The sequence below is a fragment of the Paroedura picta genome, chromosome 1 (assembly GCF_049243985.1).
Source record: "Paroedura picta isolate Pp20150507F chromosome 1, Ppicta_v3.0, whole genome shotgun sequence".
In the NCBI taxonomy this organism is placed as follows: Eukaryota; Metazoa; Chordata; class Lepidosauria; order Squamata; family Gekkonidae; genus Paroedura; species Paroedura picta.
In genome coordinates this window covers 4,552,927-4,574,736 of record NC_135369.1, presented here as the reverse complement: position 1 = coordinate 4,574,736, position 21,810 = coordinate 4,552,927, and the positions used below count along the sequence as shown (strand labels likewise).

At 48.8% G+C, this 21,810-nt stretch overlaps 1 protein-coding gene across 1 annotated transcript; it reads right to left on the bottom strand.

Annotated features, from left to right (window-relative positions):
• Window positions 1-303: 303 nt before the first annotated feature.
• LOC143829631 (methanethiol oxidase-like) lies at window positions 304-20,327 on the bottom strand. The gene is made up of 9 exons (XM_077320873.1): window positions 20,160-20,327; window positions 13,979-14,099; window positions 12,548-12,730; window positions 11,646-11,824; window positions 11,033-11,111; window positions 5,995-6,116; window positions 4,030-4,122; window positions 2,235-2,353; window positions 304-466 (listed from the first exon to the last, which is right to left on the bottom strand). Exons 1-9 carry the CDS (start codon window positions 20,325-20,327, stop codon window positions 304-306), a joined length of 1,227 nt encoding a protein of 408 aa, XP_077176988.1.
• Between the last annotated feature and the right edge of the window lie 1,483 nt (window positions 20,328-21,810).

Genomic DNA, 21,810 nt, shown 5'->3' with positions numbered 1-21,810 from the left:
CATGTTTTACAACTCCCATCAAGGCCACCCTGATAACTTTAACATAACACAGAAGGGAGGAGGAGGAGGAGAATCCTCAGCTTCTAAGCAGGAGAAAGCTGGAGAAAGTCACATGGCCCATGAGAAGTGGGTGGTTACCTAGCTTGTGGCTATTTAATTAATGCAGGAGGGGAAAGGCTGTGTACCCTTCTCCAGAGCTCCCTTGGACCCTGGTAGGGAATCCCTTGTAAAGAAGAAGCATAAGTCACTGTGTGCATGCCCACCCCCAAAGCTAATATAGGGAGAGGCCCCCATGCTCTCCTGCTAGACCCAGATGTCTGATGTACAGTCTCCCCCTGCGTAATGCATCTCATGAGCCCGGGCTGGCCCCCAAGGTTCATTCCCGAAATCCACCAGGAAGTCTTCGTTCACACTCAGGCCTCCACATTCCGTGTCCACGTCAATCTGGAGCATCACGGTGCCTTCCCTGAAGAAGGAAGGAAACAGAGTCTGGTGACCAAGTTTTCTGTGTCTGCTGCAGGACACCGGAGAATCAGTAGAAGAGCTTAGCTGTCAGAACTGCGCCCTGGCGGAATTCCAACCGAGGGAAACAGAAGGACAAGCTGTTCAAAAATCTTGGGTTAAAATATCTGACAAAGCGCCTTAGCCATGCAGACAACCCTGGAATTCTAGCCAGGGAAAAGCTGAGTCACCTGCAGAACAATGCAGGTAGCATTGAAGAAGCAAAGTGCCTGTTTACTGGCTCGGCCCCACTTGCTGGAGGTTGATGAGTCTTTTCAGGATGAGAGCTAGCATCTGCAACAAGATGATCGCAGGCAGACATGGATGCAATCGTGCACAGTGATTGCTGCCTTGCTGACATCTACCTTACTCAACTCCTTGACGCTGACCTTGGGACATAGAAATTGGACATTATTTTTATTATGAATTTGTTTTATTTATTAATTCTGCTTATGCAGCCGATCCCGGACCTGTCCACTTGAGGCAGGTCATAACACATAAATCATACAGTAAACAGACAAATGTCCATATAAACCTGAATCCTTAAAGCTCCCCTCCCCTACCCAATGCTCCCCCCTTCCCCTTAGTCTGTCAGATCCCCAGGGTTAATGTTGCATATAAGAGTCTCTTGGAGAAGATCATGGTCCATTCCACACAAATGGCTTAATGGACTTCCAATGCACTTTAGAAGTAGATTTTCCTGTTCTGCACAGGAAAATCCAGCTGCAAAACACACTGAGTGTGCGTTATTCTACCCATGCGGACTCTTGGACTGACTTGCCTGCCTGCTCTTGGACTCATGGCTTTGACTAAACATGAGCAGGCAGTGTGATGCAGCGGTAAAAAAGGCGAATGCCATTTTGGGCTGTATCAACAGGGGCATCAACATCAACATCAAAATCACAAGATGTCATAGTCCCATTGTATACGGCACTGGTCAGACCACACCTGGAGTACTGTGTGCAGTTCTGGAGGCCTCACTTCAAGAAGGACGTAGATAAAATTGAAAGGGTACAGAGGAGAGCGACGAAGATGATCTGGGGCCAAGGGACCAAGCCCTATGAAGATAGGTTGAGGGACTTGGGAATGTTCAGCCTGAGAAAAGGAGGTTGAGAGGGGACATGATAGCCCTCTTTAAGTATTTGAAAGGTTGTCACTTGGAGGAGGGCAGGATGCTGTTCCCGTTGGCTGCAGAGGAAAGGACACGCAGTAATGGGTTTAAACTTCAACTACAAAGATATAGGCTAGATATCAGGAAAAAGTTTTTCACAGTCAGAGTAGTTCAGCAGTGGAATAGGCTGCCTAAGGAGGTGGTGAGCTCGCCCTCACTGGCAGTCTTCAAGCAAAGGTTGGATACACGCTTTTCTTGGATGCTTTAGGATGCTCTGGGCTGATCCTGTGTTGAGCAGGGGGTTGGACTAGATGGCTTCTATGGACCCTTCCAACTCTATGATTCTGTGATTCTATGACTCTCCTTTCTTTGAAACTTTCCCCCTTTATTTGGATCTAAAGACTCTGATTCCCTCCTGGCCAGTTCTGATTTCTCTAGCGAGCAACTCCTGCTGAAGCTGGACCCCACCAGACTAGAGTCTGATCTAGCACACTAGATCAGGAGCGGGCCAGCCACAGGAAGGGAGTCATGAGTCAAACACCCCCCCCCCCAGTTTTAAGATCAAAGTCACACTATTCAAGCAGCAGTGGGTAGACGACAGAGGGACTTTTGGGTTACTTACCTGAACAGTTCAGGGTAAAACTGCTTGTCCCAAGGAGTGTACAGACCATTGGTGGCATAAAGTCTCTTGCCGTCCAAGCTGAGCTGAACCATTACAGGTCCCCCATAGACTCTCCTTCCCTATAAGATGGAGGGAACATGAGGCAGGTTGAAGGGATCCAGAGGGCCAAAAGGAGGAAAGACTGCATGGCAGATGTTCGGCTGTTAGGACGGGCTGGAGTTGCTGGTTATATGAAGCTCAGTGATACACTAGCACGTCTGCTCCTCAGTAGGCGGGGGGGGGGGGGGTTATGGGGCCTAAGGCAATTTTGGATTAAAAAAAGCCTATCAAGCTAGAAGAAGAAGAAGAAGAAGAAGAAGAAGAAGAAGAAGAAGAAGAAGAAGAAGAAGAAGAAGAAGAAGAAGAAGAAGAAGAAGAAGAAGAAGAAGAAGAAGAAGAAGAAGAAGAGTTGGTTCTTCTGTGCCACTTTGCTCTACCTGAAGGAGTCTCAAAGGAGCTTCCATTTGCCTTCCCTTTCCTCTCCCCACAACAGACACCCTGTGAGGGAGGGAAGGCTGAGAGAGCCCTGAGATTACTGAAGAAGAAGAAGAAGAAGAAGAAGAAGAAGAAGAAGAAGAAGAAGAAGAAGAAGAAGAAGAGTTGGTTCTTAGATGCCGCTTTTCTCTACCCGAAGGAATCTCAAAGCGGCTTACATTCGCCTTCCCTTTTGCTTTGAGGGTTTGGAGACCAAGATATAGAAGAAGAAGAAGAAGAAGAAGAAGAAGAAGAAGAAGAAGAAGAAGAAGAAGAGTTGTTTCTTATATGCAGCTTTTCCCTACCTGAAGGAGGCTCAAATTGGCTTACAGTTGCCTTCCTATTCCTCTCCCCACAACAGACACCCTGTGGGGTGGGTGAGGCTGAGAGAGCCCTGATATCACTGCTCGGTCAGAACAATTTTATTAGTGCCGTGGGGAGCCCAAGGTCACCCAGCTGGTTGCATGTGGGGGAGTGCAGAATCGAACCTGGCATGCCAGATTAGAAGTCCACACTCCTAACCACTACACCAAACTGGCTCTCTGTATGAAGAAAGGTTGGGGAAGCTTGGCCTGTTTAGCCTGGAGAGAAGACGAGTAAGAGGTGATTGGACAGCCATCTTCAAGTACTTAAAGAGCTGCCAGATAGAAGATGGAGCCGAGTTGTTTTCTGTTGCCCCAAAGAGTTGGACCAGAACCAATGGATTGAAATTAATTCAAAAGAATTTTTGGCTAAACATCCGGAAGAAGTTCCTGACCATTAGAGCGGTTTGTCAGTGGAACAGGCTTCCTTGCGAGGTGGTGGGTTCTCTTCTTTGCAAGTTTTTCAGCAAAGGCTAGAGAGTCATCTGACCGAAATGCTGATTTTATCAACTTAGGCAGATTGTGAGTGGGTGGGCAGGAAGGGATGTTCCAGTGGGTTGCCCTTCCTTGCATAAACAGGGATGGGAGGTGAATTCCCTCCAGGCCAGTCTGGAATCTGGAGATTTTTGGTGGAGGGATCACTTCGGCATGAAATTTGCGTCACTGTGGGTGGGCAGGTAGTTTTGAGTTCCTGCATTGTGCAGGGGGTTGGACTAGGTGTCCCTGGAAGTCCCTTCCAACTCTATGATTCTTTGATCTGGCAAAGGACTGGCAAAGGACTGGGTCGAAATGGTTTCTTTGGAGGGTGGACTCTACGGCATCATACCACACTGAGGTTCCTCTCATTCCCACATGCCATTCTCCTCAGCCTCAGTTCCCTCCCAACTCAAAATCTCCCCTTCTGTTTCCGATTTACTTACTTTGATGACGAAAGGATCAGGTTGGGAGTCCAGCTCTTTATCTTCCAGGACTTTGACCACCCCGCCTTTTACAATGCTGCCTCCCACAAAGACCTGTGTGGACACAAAGATCCCACCCCACCCCAAAAAAGAGAGGATCAGTGAGATGCAAGAGCCAATGGGTGAGACTCATAGGGTTGTGTGTGGCGTTGTCCGATTCGGCCGTTCCAGGAAAGGCCGATTCGGACAACACGGCACCCAACCCTAGGTGAGAGGGGCTAAGTCATGATCATCTGATGAAGAATAACATATTAATAGTATCTCACCACCTTGATTCAAGTGGGAAAAACTGGATAAAAAAGTTAGATTTCAGGACTATGGGCTTCATTCTCAATTTCAACCCTTCTTCGTGTGTCCCTATTGCTTAAGGCAGTGGTTCTCAGCCTGAGGGTTGGGACCCATTTGGGGGTCGAACAACCCTTTCACAGGGGTCACAGCAGGGCAAGCAGCTTGGCCGGGGGGGGCATCCACACAACAGCCTTGCAGGGTAGATCAAAATAGAGCGTTCGTCTGTCTGGAGCAGTGGAAAAGAGCGAGATCGGCATGGTGGGACAAGAGGCAGAACTGAACTGAGAAACGCTAGGAGGAAAAACAAACAATTTATATACAATTTTGAATAATGGATCTTCATGCCATTGGTCAGTTCCGGTTTAACTTCTGTGAAAGAACAATTGCATAGTTTTATGGCTGGGCGTCACCACAACATGAGGAACTGTATTAAAGGATCACGGCATTAGGAAGGTTGAGAACCACTAGCTTAAGGGTCCTTTTTCCTTTTCCATGTGGGTTTCTCTCCCTCAAGTGGTTGATTCAACATTGCATTGCTGTCTATCCAGCGTATTTCTCTGCACTTTAAAATTTCAGGGAAACAGGCCAGACATCTACCTGCGGGACCGCTTGGTTGTTTATGCCCCCCGCAGAGCACTCCCCTCTGCGGGTATGAATTTACTGGTTGTCCCGGGCCCACGGGACGTTCACCTGGCCTCAACCCAGGCCAGGGCCTTTTCAGTCCTGGCCCCAACCTGGTAGAATGAGCTCCCAGAAGAGCTAAGGGCCCTGCGGGATCTACCAGCTTTCCACAGGTCCTGCAAGACGGAGCTCTTCCGCCAGGTTGAGGCCAGTGCAGCTCTCCCACTAATCCATCAGAAGATGCCCTCCAATATTGAGATGTTGTATGCTGCAGGAAAAGGCATGGCTGTTAGCAAACCACATCCTCTGCATTCAACCCAACAGCTTCCACTTCTTGGCATGATGCTGACGGGTGGCTCAGAATTACTTTCCAGGACTCTTCTCCTCTCCCTTTGTAACCTATGCAGGCAGGTTAAGGCAGAGGTAGTTACCCCATGCCAGTCCCTCGGGGGTAAATCATCTGGAGAAAAGGAGGTTGAGAGTGGACATGATAGCCCTCTTTAAGCAGGGGGTTGGACTAGATGGCCTGTATGGCCCCTTCCAACTCTATGATTCTGTGATTCTGTGATTCTATGATCTCCTTGCATTCAGATGGTCTCATCTCTTGCCTCTCCCATTAACAAAGGACCAAATAGCTGGTGATGTGAAAGGCTTCAGCCTCAGATCCTGCAGAGCAACTACCAGTCTGAGGAGACAATATTGACAGTAGACCATGGTTGATGGATCGAAGGTTTGATTTTTGTGGAGACAAGCTTCCTGTTTTCATATTATCAAGATAAGCACAGGATATCAACAAAGCTGCATTGTACTGAATCTGAAATTTTCAGTCTTGTCTACAGAGAATTGAAAAGGCTTTCTGGAGCTTGAGGTGAGGGTCTCTCACATCCCCCTTTTAATGGAAATACTGGGGAATGAACCTACTAGATGCCAAATAGATGCTCCACAAGTTAGCCATGGGAATTTACAGCCTGGCTGCCTCTCTGAGATAGCACCGAACACTCGAATGAAGACGCTTACCTGGCCGACCAACTTGGGGCAGTGAGGGTTAGTGATGTCATACTGACGGATGTCGCCATGTAAGTAGTTGCTCATGTACATAAACCGATCATCCATGGAAATGACAAGGCTGATGCTCAAGGCTGGAGGAGGAGAAGGTTGGAATATTTATGTTTCTTCCCTTATTCCATTTGCTAGCTTTTCAAGGACAGGTATTGGAAAACCTACCTGTTTTGTAGTGAACCAGTGGGTGTCATGACCCTGGGGTCCAATCCTGGATTAGTCTCTCAAAGACAGACCCAAAGGAGTGAGAGCGCCCCACCAGCAGGTCCCGGACAGGGGCAAACGTTCGGTGAGTGCTCCCCCCTTAATATTCCTCCACGTGACTTTTACGGAGCCCAAATCAGGGAAACAGCTGGGGGTGCAGTGCATTGTGGACTCCGGGTGCACTAAGACTTTGATTAACCCCCCACTAGCCGAGACTTTGGGAGTAGGGGAAGTGCCCTTAGCGAAACCACTCCGCATCGCGCAGTTAGATGGGAAATGTGCACCGGGGGGGGGGGGGAGGCGACAAGCAAGACGCTCCCATTAGAGATGGACGTAAAGGAGCACTGGGAGTGAATTCAACCGGTGGTGGCCCCCAACTCCGCATTTCCGTGTGTCTTGGGGCTCGATTGGCTACGCAAGCATGACCCCACCGTGAAATGGAAGAAGAGCACGGTCCAATTTCTAAACCCGGGATGTGGGACGCACCGGCGGGCCGAGCCTCCCGGGGCAGCTGGTGGCACCTCCCCCATTACAGCAGCGGTGGCAGAGGTGGGGGACGAGGGTTTGCCCTGAGAATATTGGGAATTTCGGGATGTGTTCGCAGAGACTGAATGTGACCAACTGTCCCCCCACCGCAAAACGGACTGTGCCATTGAGCTTAAACCCGGGGAGCTGCTCCCAAAGGCTAAACTGTATTCTATGAGCCCCAGGGAAATGCAGGAGCTGAGGGTTTTCCTGGACAAGAACTTGGCCCGTGGATTTATCCGTCCAGCCACCTCCCCTTTGGCAGCGCCCGTTCTCTTTGTGAAAAAGAAGTACGGAATGTTGCGCCTTTGCACAGACTATCATGGGCTAAACGCAGTCTCCACCTGTAATGCCTACCCATTGCCCTTGATAAAGGACTTGTTGGGGCACTTAGGGAAAGCATGTGTCTTTACCAAACTGGATTTGCGGGAAGCCTACTACAGGGTGCGCATTAAGAAGGGACATGAGTATTTGACTGCTTTTAATATGCCCCTGGGACAGTTTGAATATACCATTATGCTGTTCGGCCTCACCGGCGCTCCGGGTGTGTTCATGAATACGATTAACGAAATTATGCATGATTTATTGTATAGAGGGGCCCTGGTTTATCTTGATGATATTTTGGTGTATTTTGACAACCTTGCTGAACACGTGCCATTAGTACGAGAGGTGCTGCAAAGGCTCCGAAAGCACCACTTGTACCAAACCAACCACCGGGAAGCTGTGGAGTTCCTGGGGTTCAGGGTGTCGGGCAAAGGGATTGAAATGGACCCTGGCAAGGTCCGGGACTTGTTGGCATGGGAACCCCTGAAGACACGCAAACAGCTCCAAAGCTTCTTAGGGTTCGCCAATTTCTACCGGTCATTCATCCCCAACTTTGCTAAAGTTGCTTTGCCCCTAACCGACCAGTTAAAGACTAGGGAAGGCGGCAAGGCTGCAGCACGGCCAGGCGCACCCCTATGGTGGACGCCGGCATGCCAAGCGGCATTCGACAATTTGAAGGCTCTGTTCACCTCCGAACCAGTGCTCGCCCATGCGGACCCACTGAAACAATTCACAGTCCAAGTAGATTCCTCGGATGTAGCTATGGGGGTGGTGATCCTACAGGAAGGGGGGGATGGCAAGTTGCACCCAATCGCCTATTTGTCTAAAAAGTTTTCTGGTCCGGAAAAGAACTGGGTGATTTGGGAAAAGGAGGCTGCCGCTATGAAACTAGTGTTGGCAACCTGGAGACACTGGTTAGAAGGGGCAGCCCTCCCTTTCGTTGTATGGACAGATCATAAGAACTTGCAGGCGCTGAAGCAACCCCGCTCACTTTCCGCCAAACAGATGCGGTGGGCGGAGTTTTTCTCCTGGTTTAACTTTACTCTCAAGCACCTCCCGGGGAAAATGAATTTTTTGGCCGATGAGCTCTTACGCCTCCCCCAGTATGACAGTAAATGGGACCCACTGGTGGACACGGTCTTTACTCCCTCCCAACTGGGGCTGATGGTAATGACACGCAGTAAGATGAAGGGGGGCGGACCATTCCCCGGGGGTTGGGTCCAGAATGACGTTCAAAGTGATGCAGAATTTCAGACGCTTGAGAAAAAGGGGCATGTTTCTTAAAGACAACCGCCTGAGCATCAGGAAAGAGGTTTTGAAACTGGCTTCACCTAGCCCGGCGGCATTATTGGTGGCCATCCCTGCGCAAGGATGTGGAGACCTACATGCAGGGGTGCCCTGTTTATCTCACTAGCAAGCCCATGGGGGGTAAAAAGAAGGGCTTGCTACAGCCACTGCCCACCCCCTCGAGACCCTGGTCGGAAGTCACCATGGACTTTATCACGGACTTGCCCCAAAGCCAGGGCAAAAGCATAATTTGGGTGGTAGTAGATGCTTTTTCCAAGCAAGCCCATTTTGTCCCATGTGTGGGGATGCCTTCGGCTGTGAAGCTAGCCTCCCTGTTTGTCACCGCCATATATCCCGCCTGCATGGGATCCCCAGTAGACTGCTCACGGATTGGGGCCCGCAGTTCGTTGCCAAGTTCTGGCGGGAGCTTTTGAAGCTGCTGGGTGTAGAGCAGGCTCTGACTTCTGGCTACCACCCTGAGACAAATGGGCAAACTGAGAGAGTCAACCAAATTTTGGAACAGTACCTCCGCTGCTTTATCAACCACCAGCAGAACGACTGGGTGTCCTTGCTCCCGTTGGCTGAATTTGCCTACAACAACGGGGTTCATGCTTCGACCGGGGTGTCCCTGTTCAAAGCTGTTTATGGGGCGGATCTACTGGCAGTGCCCACCTGGGAACTCTCCTCCCCTGATGCTCCCGATGTTCAGAAGTGGGCCAGTGGGATCTCCCGGGCTTGGCCAGAAATTATGGAGTGCTTGGAGGAAGCCAAGCAAGCCTATAAGACTCAAGCTGATAAGAAACGGGTGGCAAACCCGGCCTGGGCTGTGGGGGACCTTGCCTACTTGTCTACAAAAAACCTGCGATGTCAACAACCCTCTCGCAAGTTGTGGGCCAAGTTTGTAGGGCATTTCCGGGTGACCCGGCTGATAAATGCTGTGACTGTGGAACTTGCCCTGCCAAAGACTTATCGAAATGTACACCCCGTTTTTCATTCCAGCTTGCTGAAATGTGCCCCTCCTCCGGACGCCTGGCATCCTTCCTTGACAATGCCTGTTCCTGTGTTCATCGATAAGGATAGCCACTACGAGGTCGACAAGATTCTGGACTCTCACTGGCATAAGGGCAAACTGCAGTACCTGATTGAATGGAAAGACTTCCCAATGGGTGATAGGGAGTGGGTTGGGTCTTCAGACATCAAAGCCCCCAGACTCAGGGACAACGGGTGAGGGGAAGTTGTTCTTGGGTTGGAGGAATGTCAGGATCAGTGCCTGCTCTCTGCCATGTTTTATCTGTGAACAGGGGTGACTCCATCTTGCCTGTATTTAGTGTTGTTCTCCCTGTACTTCATGTAACCCAAATCTGCTCTCTGTTCCCATGCTATCATGCTTTGTAGTGTCCGCTCTGGATTGTTTATGCTTTGATCTCTGCCTGCTCGCTCTGCATATTGTAACAGCAACAGAGTAACCGAAACCCTGGGGTGCCTGTGAGCTTTATCTTGTCACAGGCGCCGGCCAGCCCAAGGATGCGCGAATTGTAGCACCTCTGGCAGGAAGCCTGGGATGGCACCTGGAGGAGAGGATACCCCTCCCCTGGGAACATTCAGGTTTTCGGGGGGGGGGGAGAATTGTATTGAAAAGGGCTTGCAATTCTATTGTTGGGCAGATTTGACTTCCTGAGTTATAGTGACTCGAGTTAACTCACATTAAAGCTTTCTTTCTATAGAAGCTCTGTTGTGAGTTGTTTTAGCACTTGACCCAGGGGAGAGGACACGCAGTAATGGGTTTAAACTACAAGTACAACGATATAGGCTAGATATCAGGAAAAAGTTTTTCACAGTCAGAGTAGTTCAGCAGTGGAATAGGCTGCCTAAGGAGGTGGTGAGCTCCCCCTCACTGGCAGTCTTCAAGCAAAGGTTGGATACACACTTTTCTTGGATGCTTAGGGCTAATCCTGCGTTGAACAGGGGGTTGGACTAGATGGCCTGTATGGCCCCTTCCAACTCTAGGATTCTATGATTCTATGGTTGTTTTCTCATGTGCTGGAGTTGCACTCCTGGGAGGTGCCCCTCCCTTTGTGCTGCATCCAGCTTTGCATTTCAGAATCCTTTTCCTGTGTAAATCCTTATCAAGCATCCTCGAAATATATGCATAACAATTCCGCTGGTTTCTCAACACCTGCATGGTACCTGGACAGCTACCATGCTGTTTTCATGCTGTAACAGACCAAACAAACAGAACATGGGAAAGGACTTTCATACCCCAAATCTGGTTATTAGGGGGGATTGGGTCAGTGGGTATAACTAGTCTGGTTTCCATCTCTGCCATTGTTGAAGACTATGATCCTCCTATATCTGCTGCCTGCTTGCCTTCAATAAGGACTGACCTGAATTTTATCACAATGCCTGGGATTTCTTTGTGTTGTGAAAACTGGTGTTGCTGAGGATGCAACCAAACATCCCCGCATTGTGAGCACTGCAATGAGGCCAAGGTATGAATGGCATGAGAAAGCGTCTCTGCTCTTCCAGTAGGGGGCGAAGTTGCCTGTGTCCCCCATTAAGCTTAGAGAAAGGTTTGGAAAAGCCAGATGCAGTTTGCAAAGAGCAGGGATAGAGGAGAATATGCAGAAGAGTCCCAAATGTTGCCCTATTGACCAACCTGGCATTAAAGGTAAGAACCATCCTAACACTTTCTTGTTCGGTATCTCGACGACCTTCTCTGCTTTCCAACTTCCATCCTACAGAAGAAATATATATATACTAGAAGTTAAGCCTGCTGTAAGAAAAATATAGCAGGCGCTAGCAGGCAGTGGGTGGGTGTGGGAGGGCCCCCCCACTTGGAGGGAAGGAGGGAGGAAGGGAAGGAGGGAAGTTAGGCAGGCAGGCAGGCATAGAGAAAGGGAGAGAAAGAGAGAGAGGGAGAGGCAGGCAGGCAGGCAGGCAGGCAGGCAGGCAGGCAGGCAGGAAGGAAGGAAGGAAGGAAGGAAGGAAGGAAGGTGCCATGAATGGGGATGGGGCAGAGGGGAAGGAGGGGTAGAAGGAGGGGGGAAGGGTCCACGGGTTGGGTGTAGAGAGCTGGGAGGGTTCCCCCCCCAGCCGCAGCATTTCCCTGCTGGCCAGGCAGTGCGGCCGGTGGCTCTTTGAGCCGGCAGCCGTGCTGGCCGGGCAGCGGGGAAGGTCACTCCCCCCCAAGTCTTTCCCCCCCCCAATGGAGGCTGTGGCTTGGGGGGGGCAGGAAAGAAGCAGGGCCCGTTTTTATTGTGGGCATTTACCTGTGATTTATAGATATGTTGGACGGAGCCCTGGAACGCACAGGTCACCATTGCATGCGCAGCATTAGGATTGTGTAGGAACCGGATTTCTGCAGAAATTGCATCCACCCCTAAATCGAGCGACTGGAGAAAGCAGTGGGTGGTCCAGTCCCAGACGTTCACGCGACGGCCAAAGCGCCCTGGAGGTGGGCAGAGAAGAAAGCCAAATACAGACAGTTGGTGAATGACCAAATACACCAATATAGGATGGGGGGAGACTTGTCTTGGCAGTAGCATGTGCGAAAAGGATCTAGGAGTCTTAGTAGACCAGACATTGAACATGAGTCAGCAGTGTGACTCGGTGGCTAAAAAAGCAAATGGGATTTTGAGCTGTATCAAACTGAGTATCGTGTCCAGATCGCAGGAGGTGATCGTACCACTTTACTCTGCTCTGGTTCGGCCTCCCTTGGAGTCCTGTGTTCAGTTTTTGGCACCCCAGTTGAAGAGGAATGTTGACAAAGTGGAGCGTGTCCAGAGGAGGGAAACAAAGATGGTGAGGGGTTTGGAGACCAAGACGTATGAGGAAGTTTTGGGGGAGCTTGGTCTATTTAGCCTGGAGAGGAGACGGCTGAGAGGGAATCTGATAACCACCTTCAAGTATTTAAAAGGCTGCCATACTGAGGATGGAGCAGAGTTGTTCTCTCTTGCCCCGGAGGGATGAAATTAATTTAAAAGAAATTCCATCTAAACATCCGGAAGAAGTTCCTGACAGTGAGGGTGGTTCCTCAGTGGAACAGGCTTCCTCGAGAGGTGGTGGGTTCTCCATCTTTGGATATTTTTAAACAGAGGCTTGAGAATGAATGAATGAATGAATGAATGAATGAATGAATGAATGAATGCCACCCCTCGTAGTGAGACCTTACCTTTCCCCAGGTCAGCTGGGTTGAATCCAGTGACGAAGAATTTTGGCACCCCGACTTCAGTGCTCATCATGACGTTGTGCCTTGGCTGGTACCAGAAGTCATACCCCATGGGGGCCGCTTGAGAGGGTCTCTCCCAGTTCCCCTTCACTTCGAAGGTCTCCGCATCCAAAAGGACAAAACCAGCTGGCAGAAGAATAAGTCCTGATCTCAGAATCCTGGGAGGTCTGACCCTAAGCAGCTGCCTTGGCACCGGATCAGGCCCACTCCAGCAACAGACTGGTTTGGGGCAGACCGAACCACATCCCTGCCAGAATAACTGGAGCGGCCTGCTTCGAACGCCTTGTCACCGAGGAAGTTGCTTCGGAGCAGGGGACTTGCTTGTTGCTGTTTGACGCTAACGTTTCACATCAGCGTAGATGCCTCCCCCTTCTCGGCCTACCCCGTTGACACACCACACAGAGGCACAGATGCCTCCCCCTGTCCTGCCTGCCATGCCATGCCATGACAACGCAGTGCGCCACTGATGCACCATGCTGGCACAGATGCCTCCCCCCGCCCCGCCTTCCCTGCCACGTTGAGCTGGTGCAGAGCGCCACTGAATCAAACATCAACCACTAAACTCTTTGTTTTTCCTTCTCTTATCCTCACCCAGATACTTTCCAATGAAGTGTCACTCGAAAACCTCCGTCCATCAATTACCGTATATACTCACATATCAGCTGAGTTTTCAGCCCTATTTTAAAGCTGAAAAAGTCCCCCTCGGCTTCTATGTGGGTATTAAAAAAATAAAATAAAATAACAGCTTGCAGACAAGACAGGAAGGTGGGAGACAAGTATGCTTGCCTGAAGAGCAGAAGCCGGTAAGTATATACGGTAAGTTAATTGCTCAGCAGTCATTTGGGAAATGTCATTTGGGAACTGACAGGCTTTATATGCAAACAGGAACTGGAACATAGAGGAGATTCTCCCCCTGTTCCCCCCCCCACCTGACCTCTGATTATGGCAGCAAAACCCCTTTTCACTGTGTATTATTATTTTATTATTATTATTATTATTAGATTTATTTCCCGCCTCTCCCGATAGGCTCGAGGCGGGTCACAACAACTAATCCCATTAAAATTCCCATTAAAACATCAATCTACTAACATGGCGGCTAACGTGGTGTAGACAGAAAGAGCAGCAATTAGGGGAAAGTGTGAGTTATGTTTTTCCTCCTCCTTTAATCTAAGACAGGGGTAGTCAAACTGTGTTTGCTGGCAGGGGCTCATGGGATTTCTAATCCATGGACATCTGGAGGGCTGCAGTTTGACTATCCCTGATCTAAGGTAAGAAATTCAACTGGGAAAACTACCTCGGCCATTAACTTAGTCCATGTTGCTCTTCTGCTGAGGCCGCCAGCCATTGAGATCCTGACAGGCACCTATAAAATACCTTTCCCGTTGCCAAGTGGGTCCCCTGAAGCACTGATCATGACTTCCTTACAGCCCAGGCAGTGAGAGGTGCTTAGGAATGCCAGGTTACACTTCTGGAAAACTTCTCTGGGCTCAATCACCTGCGGGGGCAAAGGAAAGAATATTTGCAATGAAGTTATACTGAGCTGAGGCATGGTGTTTCACCCCCCTCATAATTCAGAGGTCCAAAACATTGAAGATAGTTTCAGTAGCATAGCCTTGTTGGTCTGGAGAAGAAGGCTTAAATTTGAGTCCAGAAGCATCTCGGAGACCAACAAGATTTTTAGGTGATGACCTTTTGAAATCAAAGCTTCCCTCAGATCACCAGTACCACATGCAGTCTGGACCCATGGTGCTTGAGAGACCGTCTCTTTGCCTATGCCCCCAAAAGAGCTCTACCCTCTGCCACAGCCTACCAGCTGGTGATCCCTGGCACCAAAGAAGCTCATCGAACCTCAACAAGGGCCAGCGCTTTTTCCCACCTGGTGGAACGAGCTCCCTGAAGAGATCAGGGCCCTGTCCGAACTCCCACAATTCCACAGGGCCTGCAAAAGGGAGCTCCCTCCACCAGGCATTCCCCTGAGATTGACCAACCCAATAACGTCTACTGGTCCCCCTTCAGACATCTCCTCCATGGCCTACAACAGTCCGAACTCTCTGGGGGTTTATCAAAGATATTGTTCCTGTTATATTATTGTTGTTCATATGCATCAATATTATGTTAATTTAAACCACTGCAGGATTATTGTTGATGTTATTTTTGACTGTTTTCTGCTTAGGTTGATCCTTGTATTACCCCACAACGTTGTATGTAAACTGCCCTGAGCTGTATGGGAGGGCCGTATAAAGATCTTGTGGATGGATGGATGGATGGATGGATGGATGGATGGATGGATGGATGGATGGCTAGATGGCTAGATGGCTAGATGGCTAGATGGCTAGATGGCTAGATGGCTAGATGGCTAGATGGAATAGATGGGATGGATGGATGGATGGATGGATGGATGGATGGATGGATGGATGGATGGATGGCTAGGTGGCTAGATGGCTAGATGGCTGGCTGGCTGGCTGGCTGGATGGATGGATGGATGGATACATGGATGGATACATGGATGGATACATGGATGGATGGATAGATGGATGTATGGATGTATGGATGGATGATAGATGGATAGATGGATAGGTGGATAGATGGATAGATGGATAGATGGATGGATGGATGGATGGATAGATGGATGGATAGATGGATAGATGGATAGATGGATGGATGGATGGATGGATAGAGAGATTTATGGATAGATTTATGGATAGATAAATAAATAAAATCTATCAGCATCCATCAGGGACTGTGGTCTGACTCTCCAGAGCTCACATCCTGAATCTCTGGTTGGCATCCATGGAGCTTCTGGAATCCTAAAAGGATCTTTGAGAGTGTGGTGAGACATTCTGCTTCTCCAGCTGGGTAAGTGAAATGTCATGTTCAGAGGCAGACCTGTGTTTGGGTGCTCCCCACCCACTTTTATGGAGCCTGAGCGAAAAATGTGGATTCTTACATCTTCCTGTCTTGCCTCTGATCACCTTGTCTTGGTTCATGAAGGGACAGAAGAACCATGGTAGAAGGCTTGTGAGTAAATGAAAGAGACATGATCCCTCCCTCTGTCACTGCTTCTCTTCTTTCAGAGGAACAACATTTCAGTCTAGTTAAGAATCATAGAATCATAGAATCATAGAGTTGGAAGGGGCCATACAGGCCATCTAGTCCAACCCCCTGCTCAACGCAGGATCAGCCCAAAGCATCCTAAAGCATCCAAGAAAAGTGTGTATCCAACCTTTGCTTGAAGACTTCCAGTGAGGGGGCACTCACCACCTCCTTAGGCAGCCTATTCCACTGCTGAACGACTCTGACTGAGAAAAACTTTTTCCTGATATCTAGCCTATATCGTTGTACTTGAAGTTTAAACCCATTACTGCGTGTCCTCTCCTCTGCAGCCAGCAGAAACAGCATCCTGCCCTCCTCCAAGTGACAACCTTTCAAATACTTAAAGAGGGCTATCATGTCCCCTCTCAACCTCCTTTTCTCCAGGCTGAACATTCCCAAGTCCCTCAACCTATCTTCATAGGGCTTGGTCCCTTGGCCCCAGATCATCTTTGTCGCTCTCCTCTGTACCCTTTCAATTTTATCGATGTCCTTCTTGAAGTGAGGCCTCCAGAACTGCACACAGTACTCCAGGTGTGGTCTGACCAGTGCCGTATACAATGGGACTATGACATCTTGTGATTTTGATGTGATGCCTCTGTTGATACAGCCCAAAATGGCATTTGCCTTTTTTACCGCTGCATCACACTGCCTGCTCATGTTTAGTTTACAATCCACAAGTACCCCAAGGTCTCGTTCACACACAGTGCTACCTAGAAGCGTATCCCCCATCCAGTAGGCATGCTTTTCATTTTTCTGACCCAGATGCAGAACTTTACACTTATCTTTATTAAATTGCATCTTGTTCTCATTTGCCCATTTTTCCATTGTGTTCAGATCTCGTTGAACTCTGTCTCTATCTTCCGGAGTATTTGCCAGTCCTCCCAATTTGGTGTCATCTGCAAACTTGATGAGTAGTCCCTCCACCCCCTCATCTAGATCATTAATAAATATGTTAAAAAGTACCGGGCCGAGCACCGAACCCTGAGGTACCCCGCTACTCACCTCTCTCCAGTCTGATGAAACACCATTGACAACAACTCTTTGAGTGCGGTTCTCTAACCAATTCCCTATCCACCTAACGATCTGAAAATCCAGATTGCAGTCCTTCAACTTATCCATCAGAACATCATGGGGAACCTTGTCAAAAGCTTTACTAAAATCCAAGTAAATGACATCAACCAAATTTCCCCGATCCAGCAAACCTGTTACTTGGTCAAAAAAGGAAACTAGGTTGGTCTGGCAGGACCTGTTGGAGACAAATCCATGCTGACTTCCTTGGATCACCAAATTGTCCTCCAGATGTTTGCAGATCGCTCCCTTTAATATCTGCTCCATTATCTTCCCCACAACAGAGGTCAGACTCACTGGTCTGTAGTTTCCCGGGTCATCCTTCCTCCCTTTTTTGAAGATTGGAATAACGTTTGCTCTTTTCCAGTCCTCCGGGACATCTCCAGTCCTTAAAGAGGTTCCGAAGATGATGGACAAGGGCTGTGCAAGTTCTCTGGAAAGTTCTTTGAGTACTCTCGGGTGCATTTCATCTGGACCAGGGGATTTGAACTCATCCAGTGCAGCTAAATGCCTCTCGACCACCTCTCTATCCATGTTAACCTGCCACCCAGACACTATCCTTTGGCTACAGCCATCTCTAGATGTGCCTAAACACTTAGACCTGTGGGAAAAAACAGATGTAAAATAGGCACTAAGCCTTTCTGCTTTCTCTGCATCTTTCGTTAGAGTTTGTCCATCCGCACCCAACAGCGGGCCTATTGCCTCCTTTACTTTACGTTTGCTCCTCACGTAACTGAAAAATCTTTTCTTGTTACAATGGGCTTCCCTGGCCAATCTTAGCTCACTCTCAGCTTTGGCCTTTCTGATGATTGATCTACAGTGCCTAGTAACCTGTAGGTACTCTTCTTTAGAGCTCTGTCCTTCCCTCCATTTCCTGAACATTTTCCTTTTCTTTCTTAGTTCCTCTTGAAGTTCTCTGTTCATCCAAAGAGGCTTCTTAGAGCTCCTGCAGTGTTTTCGTATTTCTGGAATAGTCATTGATTGAGCATGCAATAGCTCTTGTTTGAGTAGCGCCCACCCTTCACATGCTCCCTTCCCTTCCAGCATTCTCGTCCATGGTATGACACTCATCATGTCTCTGAGTTTATTAAAGTTTGCCCTACGAAAATCCAACATCCGCGTCTGGCTACAAGCTTCCTTGGCTCCCCATCTCAAAAGGAATTCTATGAGGACATGGTCACTTCCCCCTAGGGTCCCCACCTCCTTCACCTCATCCACCAACTCTTGCCTGTTGGTCAGTATTAAGTCCAGTATGGCTGAACCTCTTGTGGGTTCATCTACCATTTGATAAATGAAATTGTCAGCCAGGCAGGTCAGAAACTTGCATGACTGAGGACGCTTCGCAGAGTTTGTTTCCCAGCACACATCTGGGAAATTGAAGTCACCCATGATGACAAGGTCCTGCCGCTTGGATATTTTCTTAAGCTGCTCACAAAGTGCAGCATCCACATCCTCTCGTTGGTCAGGCGGTCGGTAGCAGACACCAACCACCACACTGTTTGTTTTCCCCTCGCTTATTTTCACCCAGATGCTTTCCACTGTAGATATGCTCTCCTTCACTAGAATTTCCTGACAGGTAAGCCCTTTCCTCACATACAGTGCCACTCCTCCACCTCTTCGATCTATTCTGTTTTTTCTGAACAGTTCATATCCATCCACCATTACATTCCAGTCATGAGAATCATTCCACCAAGTTTCTGTGATGCCTACTAGATCATACCTTTCCATCAGCATGAGAAGTTCCAGCTCTTCCTTTTTATTGCCCATGCTTCGGGCGTTAGTATAAAGACATCTGAATCCTTTTACTTTTGGTTCCCTATGAGCTGGCCTTGCCGGTTGGGCTGCCTCCGATAGTTTTCCTTCCATACACTCCCTATGTTGATCGTCTCCTTCCCCTAGTGGCTTTAGTTTAAAGCTCTCCTGATGAATCTCCCCAGGTTCCTGCCAAACACATTCTTCCCCAGTTTTGATAAGTGCAGTCCATCAGGTGCTAGTAGGCCTTCCTCAAGAAAGCCTATCCCATGGTCCCAGAAACCAAATCTCTCCTGCCGGCACCAACTACGCAGCCAGTGATTCACCTCCATTATCTTCCTCTCCCGACGCATTCCTCTTCCCTTGACAGGCAAGATTGAAGAGAATACCACTTGTGCCCCCATTTGCTTGAGCTTCCTCCCCAGATCTTGATAGTCTTTTTTAATAGGAGCGATGGTATTCAGGGACATGTCATTCGTCCCCACATGGACCATCACAAATGGGTAGCGATCCGTAGAGTTTGCGGCTTAAAGACCAACCACATTTTTCTAGAGTATAAGCTTTCATTGGTCTGGACTACCGCAGGTGGCTCTGCTTGGTGCTACCCTGGAAGAATGTTCAAATGCTGGATCTAGTACAGAATGCTGCCCCTAGACGATTGGTTGGGGCCAGTACCTGGCAGAATGTGAACCCCAAAATTACAACAATTACACCGGCTACTGATTCATCCCCAAGCCAAGTCAAGGTGTTGGTTTTGATGGTGGAGGCCCTCAATGGCTTAGAACCAGGGAAATCTGAAAGACCATTTCCATCCATATGTCCCTCCCCAGAAATGTAGATCACGAGAGGCCCTCCTAAACATTTTGCCAATCATATAAGCTCATCTTGTGGCCTTTTCAGTGGCCCTGTGAGGTAGGATAGGCTGGTCCAAGGTCACTCAGCAAACCTCCATAGCAGAGTGAAGATTTGAACCTGGGATCTCACAGATCCTTAGAGTCATAGAATCATATAGTTGGAAGGGACCTCCTGGGTCATCTAGTCCAACCCCCTGCACTAGGCAGGGCACTCACAACCCTCTCGCTCATCCACTGTCACCTGCCACCCCCTTGAGCACAGAATCAGCCTCTCCGTCAGATGGCTCTCCAGCCTCTGCTTAAAAATCTCCAAAGAGGGAGAACCGCTCTAACTGTCAGGAACTTCTTCCGGATGTTTAGACGGAATTTAGAATAATAGAATCATAGAGTTGGAAAGGACCTCCTGGGTCATCTAGTCCATTATGCAGGACACTCACAACCCTATTGCTCACCCACTATCACCTGCCACCCTCTTGAACCTCACAGAATCAGCCTATTCATCAGAGGGCTCTCCAGCCTCTTCTTAAAAATCTCCAAAGAGGGAGAACCCACCACCTCCCGAGGAAGCCTGTTCCACTGAGAAAACGCTCTAACTTGTCGAGCCCTCTAATGTCTACATTTCACTGGCTCTAGATGCCATCACCAACTGCTTCTGATCTCCCAACACAAGGCTTCCTGCAGTCTCTGCAGCCCCTTCCCCAAGTCCCATGTCTCCTCATGTCCCATGTCTTCCTCATCCAGCTTCCCCCTTTCCCAGGGATGGTTTGATCTTCTCAGTCAAAATGTACCTTGTGGAGCCTGGGAGCTCTCTCGTCAGTCTCTGTGTCCACAACATAAATGCGAGAGGAGCTGAAACCAGGAAGGATCAGTCTGTTCCGCTTCTTGGTGGGATCCCCAAAACAGCTGCTGCAGGCGTTCCAACCAAAATGGTGGAGTTCATCGTTGACGTACGGCATGGGCAGACGGTGGAGCACCTGTGGAGGAAGGTGGGGAGTTAGCCGGTCTCCAATACAGGGTTCCCCAACGGAGTTTCCATGGAAACTATGACACCATTCTTGCTACCTGCCAAGTGCTCTTAGAGGTGGACGATTCTACGTTGGGACTTTGTATAGCAAAGCCCCTGGAGATTTAAGTGGCCGCACGGATTTCTGAAAACATTTTCAGCAGCTTCCAACACAGCACAAGGATCTTCAGTGGGTGACAAAAGGGGAACTGTAGCAGACATATGTTCAAACTTGGGGGTTGGACTAGATGGCCTGTATGGCCCCTTCCAACTCTATGATTCTATGAAACTACCACACCATTATACTCATTTCTCATGCGAGCAAAGTTATGCTCATAATCCTACAAGCTAGGCTCCAGCAATATGTGGACTGAGAACTTCCAGAAGTTCAGGCAGGATTTTGAAGAGGCAGAGGAACTAGAGATCAAATTGCCAGCATATGCTGGATCATGGAGAAAGCTAGGGAGTTCCAGAAGAACTTCTACTTCTGCTTCATTGACTATGCTAAAGCCTTTGATTGTGTGGAGCACAACAAATTGTGGCCAGTTCTTGAAGAGATGGGAATACCAGAGCATCTTATTTATCTCTTGAGAAACCTATATGCAGGTCAAGAAGCAACATTGAGAATCAGGCATGGAATCACTGGTTCAAAATTGAGAAAGGAGTTCGGCAAGGCTGTATACTGTCGCCTTGCCTATTTAACTTGTATGCGGAGCACATCATGAGAAAGGCGGGATTAGAGGAGTCACAAATTGGGATCAAGATTGCAGGGAGAAATATCAACAACCTCAGATATGCAGGTGATACCACTCTAATGGCAGAAAGTGAAGAGGAACTAAAGAGCCTGTTGATGCAGGTGAAGAAGGAGAGTGCAAAAGTTGGCTTGAAACTCAACATCAAGAAAACAAAGATCATGGCATCCGGCCCTCTCAATTCCTGGCAAATAGATGGGGAAGAAATTGAGACAGTGACAGATTTTATTTTCCTGGGCTCCAAGATCACTGCAGATGAGGACTGCAGCAAAGAAATTAAAAGTCGCTTGCTCCTGGGGAGGAAAGCTATGGCAAATCTAGACAGCATCCTAAAAAGCAGAGACATCACCCTGCCAACAAAAGTGCGTTTAGTCAAGGCTATGGTCTTCCCAGTTGCAATGTATGGCTGTGAAAGTTGGACCATAAGGAAGGCTGAGCGTCAAAGAATTGAGGCTTTTGAACTCTGGTGCTGGAGAAGACTCTTGCGAGTCCCTTGGACTGCAAGGCGAACAAACCGGTCAGTCCTAGAGGAGATCAGCCCTGACTGCTCCTTAGAAGGCCAGATCCTGAAGATGAAACTCAAATACTATGGCCACCTCATGAGAAGGAAGGACTCCCTGGAGAAGAGCCTAATGCTGGGAGCGACCGAGGGCAAAAGAAGAAGGGGACGACAGAGAATGAGGT